This window comes from Rhea americana, unplaced genomic scaffold (genome assembly GCF_003343005.1).
Source record: "Rhea americana isolate MKP2758 unplaced genomic scaffold, rheAme1 scaffold_127, whole genome shotgun sequence".
Taxonomy (NCBI): Eukaryota; Metazoa; Chordata; class Aves; order Rheiformes; family Rheidae; genus Rhea; species Rhea americana.
The window spans coordinates 13,327-26,660 of NW_028185339.1; the positions used below are offsets into that span (position 1 = coordinate 13,327).

Below are 13,334 nucleotides of genomic sequence, written 5' to 3' on the forward strand. Positions count from 1 at the left end.
TACAGAAATGTTCACATTCAATCCTGCAAAGCAGAAAGTTATCTTTCCATGCAACAGATTGAACATGCAAAATGCAGTATCTTAATTTACTGTTCACTTAAAGCAAAGCATCAAGCAAACCTTTCATTGCAAGCAAATAAATGACTCTGTTCACAATAGAACCCTTTTCAGCTGGTGGCCATTTGTCCAGTGTTTTATAATTACCATGCAAAACCCTAACTTATCATTTCTAAAGGCAGCAGTAACCAAGGAAGGAGCAAGTGCACTGTGTGCAAAATCTAGCTATTTGAATGGCCTAGCAGCAATAATATAAACCAAAAGAGACATTCATGTTATATGTATTGTTGAAATATAAAGACCAAAAAGCAGTGGAAAAACTATTCTTCTGTATATAACATTTGTTTTCTTTCATACAATAAACAACAATTTCTTCTTCAAAAACATTAAAAAATCTCTAGCAACATGCTTCCTTCTGCTCCAGCTGAATTCAAAGGAGCACAGCAGCACAAAAATCTAACAGTTACTATTCTCCTAACTGAAATGTAATTAATTTAATACAAATTTGAAAAACAATGCAAATGGTAGTTTGAGCTGGACAAGATTAGTCTAGAATCTAATGAGAGTATATGATGTTGAAAGACACTAACCTTCAGTTATTCTGAAGCCCTTCATATTTGTGAATTAAGTTGCTTTAATGTTGCCCCCAACATAATGGAATAGTATAAAATATAGTAAGGTTAAAAAGCTATTAAATATCAGATATAAGTATTCACTATCAAATTTGTTTTTGTATAAGAAAACTTAGCAGTGTGAAAAGAAATAAAATAATGTAAATTCAAGTGCCCTACAAGCAATGGCTGGAAAAAACAGGCTTGTAATCAGTTAAAATACAAATACTGGTAGCACAGCATGAGTTCATAGTAAATACTGTCAAAGCTATTAAGATTTTGTCTGTAACTCCTAGATTATCAGTACCAAACATCTCAAAAACTAACTTAAATACATCTACAAATTAACAGAAATAAAGCCAAATGAAGTGACCTAAGATCAGAACACTTAATGTGTAAGGGCAAATACATGAAAAGTTAAGAGATAATACTTCAAGATTTTGATTTTTTTAAGGTTTTTTTTTTTTAAATGATGAGACAATTTTAGAATACAGCAATGATAAACAGCAATATTAAAGAGAAATGAGAAATTTATCAGTCCAATTAAAATGGATGTCTGCAAACATGGTAAAGGAAGGCGGTTTTACATCTTAAACAGTAATTTTACCCTCCACAGGATCTCTTTAATCCAACTTCCTCTACATTTTATTAACAATTCTCCTGTATGAAACTTTACAGGCTAACATATGTCTGCTGTGTTTCCCTTGAGGACTGTAATTTTGCAGCACTTCCACCTCTCCCTAGTCAAGCACTAATGAATTAAAGTTCAACTCACACAGCAGTGGCAAGATTGCCACAGAACTATTGGCCAAATAAATTAAATTGAAAAAAAAAAGTATGATATTCATTTTTTTCAATTAAATATTTTTTCTTTACATATATTTTCATTCAAGATCTTTATAGCTACACATTTTTGGTCTAAGATAATTGGAAGTAACTATTTCCTGTTGCTAAGAAAGTGCTGATGTCTAAAGCCACATGTAGTTAAAGCTTAAATATTTTAACTTTTAAATATTTGTTTATACTTATCATTGAGGAGTTCCAAGCAATTGCAGAGATGGCGGCATATTAAGGAATTACTTTTTAACAGTTCTGTTTAGGTGGTCATCTGGGATTTAATGACCTACTCACTTAAGCATTCTTATACTGACATAATATTGAAAGCAAAATYTAATTACTTGGCTTCAGATGCACTAATATTTAATACAATTTTACTGTTGTTACACATCTTTTTTCAATTGTATTAGCATTACTTCTGTTACAAAGAAAAAATGAATTCTCACCACCATTAATAAATATTTTTATTATCATACAGTATAAGGAGTCTCAAAACTATCATGCTACTTAACTCCTAATAGAACAGCACACTTGACCACATTTGTACACCAGACGTGGGAAGAAAAAGTGTATGAAAGGGAAAAGGTGGAAAGGGTTGCTTTTTCATTGCAAGTACTGCATATAGTTTGACTATTTATTATCTCTTCAGAAGAATTACTGTTTATGTTTAGGATTATGAACATTATTCAAGTATTCTAATAAATATGAACAGCAATTCATATTTATTGTGCAAGCTAGAGGCACTGGGTTATTTGGGCTATAACTCATTCCCTGTGCAGAGTAACACATGAAGGAGGGCATAAATGAAAAGGCTGTAACACTGAAATCTCTCTAAAGGATTCCTTTCATTCGTTTTACATTTTTAAGGGCAGCAAAGAAATCTATTTTTATTCCAAATACATAATCAATGTGCTACTGGTACATCTGAAAGCAAGAGCACAACTGAAAAGAACTGCCTTGGTACTGAATATTACGTAGTTCACTGTGCCATTTCTGGCAATGCAGCATGCAATTGGCTTAAYGTGCATTCCATAGCATACAGGAAAAAAAATATTTGTAATGAGCGACAAAAGTATAGCTTGTATTATAAAGACTTTAAGGCATGCAAAATATATACAGTGCAATTAATATCTCATGCAAACTTTGGTGAAGCTACAATTTTACATTTAAACACATGCTACAGTACACAACCGAGCTCTATGTCACCAAACTTAGAAAACAACAAACCACATATCTAACAAGAAATTACATCTTCATTTTAGGGAAACTCTCTTTAAATCCAGTAGATATTGAGAAGAACAGCTATATATCATATATGACTATAAATACTTAATAATACATTTTCCTTATCATACACAACCATACTCATACCATACAGTTTTTTTATCCTCAGAAACCAGTAGTGGGGATTCAGCCTCATTAGTGTTTACACAGCTGGTAGAAACAAATTTACTAGTTAGTGATAACTGTAGGTCACTGCGGTCAGATTTCTGATTAGCATAAGGCTGTTCTTGACTTTTTGGGACAGATCTAAATGTTGACAGGACTGCCTGATCAGTCGTCTTTGATGTAGATCTCTGAGGCAATCCACTTATATTACTAACTAATTCAGTGTTGAAGGATAAAAATGGCTGAGTCACTTGGGCCACAGTAAATGAGCCCTTGCTATCATTATCAGATATACCAGCTTTATCATTAAAAAGCACATTTGTGCTTAAGAAAGCTTTCTCAAGAAAAGACTTTTCCAATCTCAAAGTCTTAGGCATGTCAGTTTTACAATCTAAATTAGCTGGTTTAACTATATTAGCTGCATCATTTTGTGGAACACAATCTACTCTGTAAGCCATATAATGAAAAAAATTAGAGGATAGCTGGTGTGCAGAGTACTCACTAGATGTTGATGAAACACTTCTGTCAGCAGTAGATGGTGCTGGATCAACTGACACAGGTTGTCTATTGTCCTTGGACAAAAAATCATGAATGCTGGTCCTTCGAGTAGTTCCTTCTGCTGTAGAAATCACGCTGCTTGCACGAGGTAAGGTAGCATAAGGATTGCAATCTTTTGATTGCCGCTGTGATACTGTTGCTTGTATCTTTTCCTTAACTGATTTGACCTTCCCTTGAGTACCTGACGAAAATTTTATCGGAGAGCTAGTAAAATAGGTATCTTCGGTTTTACGAAGGCTGGGCCTTACAAGTTGTTCTGGTTTAACAGATCGTCCATCTGAGAAATCAAATGTATTTTTTACACTTAATGATCTCACAATACCACAACTGGCTGACGGCTGTTTTCTTAGTTTTTCCTTGACTGTCAACTCAGCAGACTCAGATAAGCTTTTCATTACTTCCTCTAAAAGATTCTCTTCACTTGCAGATTTTATCTGTCAAAAATATGAAACAACAAACTTATAAATTTTKTAGCTTGCAATTTTTACTTTTTCTTAAGCAATCTTTGTGGAGGCAAAYGAAAAAAAATTCTACAGAATTCTGCATTCTACTTAAAACAAAAAAACAAACAAAAACAAAATCAAAAAACAAACAAAACCTTCTCAGAACTAAAAGAGGTATTACACTTAAGCGTTTATGGTATGTACTCCTAAGTTTTCTGCACAGGTTACTTACAAGCAATTATTTTCTCTTTGAAAACTAGGTGTCAGAGAACACACAACTATCTGGGATTCAGTTCATCTAATATTAAGTAACTCAAATCCGATCATTAAAACTTAAACTCCATCTTCTCACACACTTGCCCTCCTCCATCACTAACTTCACTAAGTAATTTCACATRGACTACTGTTCTAACTTATATTGATAATCTAGAGCTAAAAAAAAAGCTCAAGTTCTCTATATATTCAAATGATAAAGACAAAATCATCAAAGTAATACAAAGCACATAATCTTGATGCCTAAAGTCAAATTTTTATTTTTGGAGAAGATATCAGAACTAGAGAAGATAGAATAACAGAATGATTGAGGTTGGAAGAGAGTTCTGGAGAGCATCTAGTCCAATCCCCCTGCTCAAGCAGGGTCACCTGGAGCATGTGAGACAGGATTGCATCCAGGCAGGTTTGGAGTATCTCCAGAGAGGGGTAGACTCCACAACCTCTCTGGGCAACCTGTTCCAGTGCTCCGTCACTCTCACAGGGAAGAAATTCCCCCTCRCGTTCAGGCAGAACTGCCTGTGTTTCTGTTTGTGCCTGTTGGCTCTTGTCCTGTCACATGGCACTACTGAAGAGAGTTTGGCCCCATCTCCTTGACACCCTCCCTTCAGATACTTATACACATTGGTAAGATCCCCCCTCAGTCTCCTCTTCCCCAGGCTAAACAAGCCCAGCTCTCGCAGCCGTTCCTCATACGGCAGGTGCTCCAGTTCCCTAATAATCTTCGCAGCCCTATGCTGGACTCTCTCCAGTAGCTTCAATTCTCACATACTGGAAAGCCCAGAGCTGGGCGCAGTACTCCAGATGAGGCCTCCCCAGGGCTGAGCAGAGCAGCAAGATCACCTTCCTTGACCTGCTGGCAATGCTCTTCCTAATGCACCCCAGGAGACTGTTGGCCTTCTTGGCCACAAGGGTACATTGCAGGCTCCTAGTCAACTTGCTGTCCACCAGGACTCCCAGGTCCTTCTCTGCAGAGCTGCTTTCCAGAAGGTCAGCCCGCAGCTTGTACTGGTGTACAGGGTTATTTCTCCCTAAGTGCAGGACTCTGCACCTGTCCTTGTTGAACCTCGTGAGGTTCCTCCCCACCCAACTCTCCAGCCTGTCCAGGTCTCTCTGAATGACAGCACAGCCCTCTGGTGTATCAGCCACTCCACCCAGCTTGGTATCATCAGCAAAACTGYCTATTAAACTATTTAACCTTCTTCAAAAATAAGAAATTTCTCTTTTTTTATATACATCAGCATGGATTTACCAAGAGGAAAATCCTGCCAATKATTATCTGAGTGTCTTCTATGATAAAATGACTGGATTTGTGCATCAGGAGTGATCAGTGCGCACCATTTACCTCAACTTTAGTATGGATTTCAATACTGTCTCCTACTACATTCCTGCATCCAAGTGGGGCCATTAGTCTGAACAGCTGGAAAACCAGATGGAAAGCTACCTGCTTGGATAGACAGGCTCAGAGGGTGGTGGTGGTTCATGGGTCATACTCTGTCTGGAGGCAGTAACGAGCAGAGTACCATAGGGGCATATCTTAGGATCTGTCCTGTTTAGTACCTTGATCGATGATCTGGAGGAAGTAATGGAGTGCATCCTCACCAAGCTTGCAGATGACACTAAAACTGGGGGGAGAACAGCTGATACCCTTGAAGGCAGTACTACTAATCAGAGAGACCTAGATAGGCTGGAACAGCTTGACAGGAACCTCATGAAATTCCACAAGGGCAAATGGAAAGTCCTACAACCGTGAAGGAAGAAGCTCTGGCAACGACACAAGCTGGGGACCAGCCAGTTGAAGAGCAGCTCTATTGAAAAGGAGCCAGAGGTCTTGGTAGACAGCAATCTGGTCTGATCTCACAGTTTTGAGTAGAAGATTGGACAAGAGACCTCCTGAGGACCCTTCCATCCTGAATTATTCTGTGATTCTATGAAAGGGATTGTACGATGACCTGAACAGCAGCAGATTAGAACATTTTAAGTATCTGACCAAAAAACACAGGCATTCAAGTCACAGATTACCCCAATCATATCAGTTGTGAATGCGTATCTTCTRATTTCTCCTGCGGAATTAAAAATAGATGGAATTTGGTCCCTATTCTTGAAAGACCTTAGCCACAAGAACTGTTTTACTATAGCCTAAAGCAGCTTTAGGCTTAACACAAATCTGCTTGAGAACTAGTGATGAAGAAATCAGAATTCTAACAGAGACATCAGTGATTCTGGGCTCCAAATGCTGTCACTGACTGACAGAACATTCTCTTATTCCTCCAAGACTTCAATGAGTTCAAAGGTCATGTATTTTACTTTACTCACTGGAATTAAATAAAACTGAAGCAGACAAGAGTTTCTCCTTAGAGGATAAAATAAAGCACCTCTGAGGCCTAAATGACCACTTCCTTCTTGTTGATAAGATAGATCTGACAACAGCTCTTACTGAAGAGAGGTGCTAAACTGGGAGAAGGTAACTACACCTACTTTCTGGCCTTCCATCTAATATCTGATGAGCATACCAAGCATCAAAACACTGGACAATTTTGTGCAGCGGAGATTGACTTTTCTCACCTAATCAGTAACCCCATAAGGGGCAAGCTGTGAAATTCCAAAGTGATTTGTGTCACAGAACAAGTAGAGTTTATCAGGATAAAGTCTGAATAAATTAACAACCTGCTACCAGAACACTTGCACTAACTGCTGACACAGGCAATGATGGCTTTTTGTTCCTGTACACTGAGCCAGTTAATCCCAGAGTATACGGTTCATACTCAGCTTGGTACCTCAGAATATATTCTGTGTCTTTTTTATTTTTATTCATTATTTGAGAAAACTTTATTTTCAAAATGAAAAACTGAGTTAACAGTGAGTTTCCTTACATCAGTTTTCAATTTCAGGTCAGGACTGCACTCCCAGCTGTCCTCACTTACCACACAAATTCACATGGCAAAGCAGTATCAGAGTATACAAATGGAATCCCTTTTGGATGAAACTAAATAGAAAGTTGTGATCTTATTTCCTTAACAGACACTCTGTAATGGGTCCAGACTAGAACTAGTTCTAATTAAAGCCCCCAAAGCACATACAGTGCAAACATCAGGACCTCTGTCCCAACTGTTTAAATCTACAAGTCTACTACTATTGGTCCACACTACTACTTAATGTAGACAGAAGTATCTCCATGAAGTTTTAAAGCAACTCTATTCACTATACACATTCTATTAATTCTATGCATGCATATGGGTAGTATGTAGCTAAAAGCAACTTAAATATTTTTAAACTAACCTCACTTAAGGTACTCTTGTTGCTTTCTTCTAAAAACTGTTGTAGGGTAACAACTTCACTTCCAGGAGAACCAGTTTTGATCTGTTTTCCACGACTATCCAGTGTTTCAGGCATTCTTTGCTGGAGCACAGGACTAGACCTGGTATAACCTTTCAAATACTGAATAGGACTGCTGCTGCTGCTAGACCAAGCCTCRTGTTCATGTAGCAGGCTAAATTCTCCGCTGCTGTGACTCTGTGGCCTGCTTTGATTGTTAACTGCACCTGCTTTAGGGTAAACAGTGTTAAGTATTTTGTATCAAAAACACATGAAAGATGTTAAATAGTATAATCTTACCTAAATCTGGAATGTTATCAGATTCAACTATCAATAATTCTATTTAAAATACTGAAGAATCCAGCTGCCCTGTATGACTCACACCAAATATATTATGAATACAGTTCACCTCCCAGCTTTTTAAACATAATATGATAGCTTTAAACAAAGACTACCCTTCACTTATAATCTGGACTTTTATCAACACAATACTATATTCCAAGAGGCTGAACATATGGCTGTTCCTATTCACTGTGAAGTGTAMAGCAGTGCACTATTTCTGAATCTTACATTAAATAAAATACAAAAGACAGAATAGAAAGAAAATGTTTTTAACATAATTCTTCAACAACAGTTATTCTGAAATAGTACTTCTCCAACACTTTGTGCTGTAACTTTTAATTTACTAGAACTGCGATCTGAAGGAAGCATATGGTATTAAATGCAAAATAAATCCTACAAAAGAAATTATCCTTGATTTTCAGTAAACGTGAACTGAATAAAAATACGAGTAATTAAGTATTTCATACTTTGTGTTATTTCTAAGCATTGAAAATAAATTTGAAGAAAGGCGAGTGGTTTACAGCAGGATTTTCTGATACTCTGTATGCAAGCTGGGGTAAGATCTACATCAAAGAATCTTCTACAGAAGACAGCAATCAAATGGATAGAAAATATAACTGAATAAATACCTTTAATTCACATTCATCTCAATTTTCAAATAAGCAGATACTATTTAATAAGTGTAAGCTAAGAATATTAAATGRTGTGCTGAACTGGTAGCAATCTACTCTTATGTATCTCCAGCTAACATCAATTTTTAAAACTTGCTGGATGGTCGTCACAAGCAACATAAAAGTATGTCAAGTCTCGTAATACATGAAATTTAGGGAATACTGCTAAGTCCTGGAACATTACTATTTTTTCAAATGCAGAATACAGAAGCGTGTAGGATAGTATTACATATGCTATTTTGTCTAGTTTGCTTTGCACATTATACAGTTTTACAGTAGCAGTACAAATGCTACAAAAAATGGAGCTACTCCTCTGCTTAAAGGTAAGTGATTTTAAATTAAATTGGGGAAAATCATGTTCTGTGACATTGTTATTTGGGTTAGATTTGGTTTAAAACAGTTTTAAACTTATATACTAAAATCACTCTTAATTTTTATTAAAAACATAACAAGGTCTTTAATACTTGTATTYTCTTCTAATTTGGGGAACAAAGGTTTTAAAATGTCTAATGAAAAAACATGCTGTGGTGCTTTAAACTGTACAGATAGTCTTACAGGGAAACTAATGACAGTGAAGCATGTATGTAAATTTACATACAGCATACCTTTGACTTGATGGAGTGAAGCATTGTTATTGCTATTGCTAGTGGATGTTCTGCCACTATCAAGGCTTGCTGGTCTGGATGCTAAATGGAAAATCAGGAGACACCATGATGAACAAAAGTTTAGCAGGTGACACAGTACCTTTACATTCTGATCACAGAATGCTCTGAGACAGGAATCATGCACTATTTCACAGGCTGAGCATGCCCATTGTCAACAAATTGGTATTTCTTACAGATCAAAAAGCGAAGGGATTTCCAGGCAGTCCAAGAGGACACTTTAGAAAAGGGCGCTACAGAAATAGTAAAGTACAAGGGAAAGGAAAAGAGAAATAGAGCGCATATTTAGAATTGAAATTGATCTGTTAGTGGGAAACCAGAATTTTACAGATGGAAAGATTGGCATGCAGAAAGCTGCTTGTGATTAGGTCACTTACAACAGATTTGACAAGGAACCCTGCATATTGTTGAAATGCCACGAACAGGAGGAGCAAGAGCATCTGCACAGTTAATATCCTGTACTCCTATCCAATACAAGGGAAATAATTACATTGTTATTTCCAAAATGTTTGTAGCTCATACTGATTTTAAGTATTTTTAGAAAAAAAGAGTTAAAACTTCACTTTTAAGTAACTAGTATAGCATTAACTTCATAGCTTTGGTTAAAGAAATACATAATTATTTTATAATATATAGTACATGACAAATTTAGAGTTCACTGAACAACATACTCAAAAAAAACAAATCCAGATCAGGCCTGATTTTTAGTATTGGAATTATAACTTCTTTTGTTTTACTACTAACTCCAAATACAGTTTAAAAGGCAAAATATTTTGATCCTGTTCAGATGCACTTCATAGATACACTCTAGGAGAGATACATCACATCTAACTTAAATAATAGTTTAAGGAGAAAGAAGAAAAAAGTAACCTKAAGAAATGATATCATACATTCCAGTGATAGGCAAATCACGGAAAACATGCTCACTTGTAACAATGTCATTCACTGTTTTTTTTGTTTGTTTGTTTGTTTTGCAAACCTCATTAACATTCACATAAAGTATGCTTAATTCATTTTATTAAATTTCACATCTTACCATGAACTCTTGATCCTGTACTAGAATCATCACTAATACCTTGTGGACTTACATCTTCAAAGGATGCAGCATCTATACACAATAACATAAAAGATCACTGAAATCTTTATCATCTGTAAAATCTATTAAAAATAATTTTTGATCCAATCTATTTTTACTTATATAACATTTCTACAGGGAAAATCCTGAAACATTTTATAGCTGCAGTTATTAAACCTATTCAGTATCTTAGAACTGCAATTCAGTTATTCACATTGCTTCTTGCTGAAAGACTTAAAAAACAAACCAAAAAACAGAATTTATATAAAATTGCTGTTACACAATCATATTATGGTGCARAAAGCTTCTACCTATACCTTTATTATTTAGCAACTGCTTGGATCTGAAGCCTGTAGAAGAGTTGACAGTTGCAAAGTTGATAGCTGTAGTAGAGAAGGCCATAGCTCCCAACTCTTTTCTCCTTTTACCCGTAGATATATCATCAGGACCCTCCAGATGCTCAGAACTACCTGTCCATTGTCCTCCTGCTAGGATCATGGATTGCACCAGGTCATTCATGGCTGGGATGCAAATGAAAGCAAATGATCAGCATGGTCAATGTATTTGCTTTTGTTCTTATTTTGTAAAGTGTTTGACAGTTTTCTAAGCATTATAGTTATTGAATACTAAGATACAAACACAAGATCATCCATGTTATGACATGCAATCAGCTCAATGAACGAAAGTGTTGTAAGTCAAGAGACTTCTTTCAGTTCAGTATGGTTCTTAGAACTGATTTTATTAGGTATAACTGCCATGCTTGTGCTGCAATGATATGTAAAYTACATGTTAGAAGCTTTGATATGCTGTTTTGCAATGATAAAACGGAATGAGTAAGGATTAAATGGGCAGAAGTGCTAATCCAATATAATGTCAACAATGATTAGGATCCCTGTACATTGCAGGTTACTGCAGAGAGACTTTATCTTGCACAATAATAAATAAAAGGATCTGAAACGTGACATCTGATGATAYTCGCCTTTACTTCAAGAACTAGAGAAAAGTATCTACCTCTCATAAAAGAAACAAAAAACAATACATTTTCATGGAACTGATGAATACTTGAAGAGTGACAGACCACCTTATAGCCTTGCACTACTTTTTCTACACTTTCCTTAAACAAAAAATTGTAGCAATTGCTTAACAAATGGTTTATGAAATGTGTAATTTAAAACTATTCATATTAGAGTGCACTACAAATTTATATATGCACAGGCACATGTATATAGAAAATATGCACACAAACATATGTAATCAAATGCACTGAATATATATATATATGTATATGCGTGTGTCTGTGCATGTAAATGTGTGCATAATGCACTGAATATATATATATATGTATATGCGTGTGTCTGTGCATGTAAATGTGTGCATAATGCACTGAATATATATATATGTATATGCGTGTGTCTGTGCATGTAAATGTGTGCATGTGCACATACATAGAGAATTCAGTGCTAAGGGGAGGTTTGAAAAAGGGAGGGGAGGGGAAGAAAAAGCTCCAGCTCCTTGTATCATAGCAGGACTGGCACATTGCAAAATAGGTGGTGTCTTGGCGGGGGGGGGKGGGGGGGCGGAAGAGCACAGTCCGGGGAGAGGTTAGTGAAAAATTAGTAATGGAAGCCAGTGTAGCTATTTAGAAGAAGCTGAACTGTCAAAGTCTTACACATGGAGCGACGGTAGAAGGCCTTCATTTTGTCTTTTTCCTTCGGTCTGTTCCTCAAAAAGGGCAGTCTTTTCAGTGCAACCACTTTTATGTCATAGCATGAGGAAAAACGGAAACAGGGAAGTGAAAGAAAAAAGGGAGAAGAACAGATGGAAGTTAAATGTTGAAACTAAGGACAGAAATGAATGTCTGAGTTTAAGCTATGTATGCTATGCTAAATACTATTATTTTCATGCTTCTGTGTGATAATGAAATATGAAAACTACACTATGAAAACTTTAACATACTCAAATGCACCAAAAACAATGGTGAAGTGCGTCATATAGTTCAAAAATTTTAACTGCCAAGTTCTTGAAAAAAATAAATGCAACTTCTTGGCAGATGCTTACAGAAATTGATTTTTTTTTTTTTTTTTTTTTTTTTTTCTATATGAGAAACCTACTTCTTTGATGTGAAGAACATGAAGCAAAAAAGCTTAAAATCAAAGTATTTGTGAGTTAAGTAAAACATCTAATTTAAAACACATTCATATCATTATTTTTTGAGATTGGGTCAGTGACTTTTGTAGTTTTTTCCCCTGAATCTATAATAGGAAAATTGATCTTTTAGGAATATGCATTTATTTTTTTTTTAATCATTAACAATTTCTATCATTAATAATTTCTGTCACTCACTGTTTTATATAAAAATTATATAGATCTTATGTTCAAGCAACTGTGTTTATGAGTGCAGAGATTTTAATATTTAATTGAAATAATCTGCTTCATATATGCAATAAAAAGTATTTACTAGTTGGAATGGTATACACCAAATTTTTAAACTTGAAAATATCAAAGAAAAAAAAATCACCCAAATAATATCTAAATAAGAATACTGCTGTAACATTTTGGAGGGAATCAGAGAAAATAACATATATAATACAGGAAATAGAAAGTTAAAATTACAAAGTGGGAGGGGGAGCATCACAAATTAATCTTGTCCTTAGCTTCAACTATTCTGCATTAGTAACTGATTATTGGCAGACACCTTCATCTTGATAAAATATCCGATAAATGTGTCAGCTGACTGACAAGCATTCAGGAGCTACATGCAAAAAAAGGGGATGTAAGATTCCAAAAGAAACRCATAATGAAATACTAAAAAGTTCTTATTTATGCAGATATCACAGCAGTGTAATCCAGCCTATCAAAGGTATGTCTATTCTACCTCTTCAAAGTGATTTCTAGGACAGGTGCTTTGTCATTTGCCTTGGTTTTCTTTTCAACCAGTGGCTTATTATATAGCAGTTTGTATTTTCTATAGCAGTGTGTGCATGTGTGTGTATACACACACACACACGTATATATGCACACTTTTACAAGTGCACATGAGCTACCTTGACAAAAATAAATATTCATCTCCATCATATTATTCTATGTTTRCGCATAAAGTAGTT

At 35.6% G+C, this 13,334-nt stretch overlaps 1 protein-coding gene across 6 annotated transcripts in view; it reads right to left on the minus strand.

Annotated features, from left to right (window-relative positions):
- CCDC88A (coiled-coil and HOOK domain protein 88A) overlaps positions 1-13,334 on the minus strand; it is a 95,725-nt gene that overhangs the window by 6,241 nt on the left and 76,150 nt on the right. Inside the window, exons 26-32 of one of the 6 annotated variants that reach the window (XM_085326061.1) lie at positions 11,900-11,983; positions 10,548-10,751; positions 10,192-10,263; positions 9,533-9,619; positions 9,099-9,179; positions 7,445-7,710; positions 3,397-3,886 (exon numbers count right to left, since the gene is read on the minus strand). In XM_085326061.1, the coding sequence (XP_085182187.1) occupies positions 3,397-3,886; positions 7,445-7,710; positions 9,099-9,179; positions 9,533-9,619; positions 10,192-10,263; positions 10,548-10,751; positions 11,900-11,983 (1,284 nt within the window). Of the gene's footprint in view, positions 1-1,144; positions 3,887-7,444; positions 7,711-9,098; positions 9,180-9,532; positions 9,620-10,191; positions 10,264-10,547; positions 10,752-11,899; positions 11,984-13,334 lie in introns of those variants that run through there. The other 5 variants (XM_085326057.1, XM_085326056.1, XM_085326062.1 and 2 more) reach the window with 5 other exon arrangements.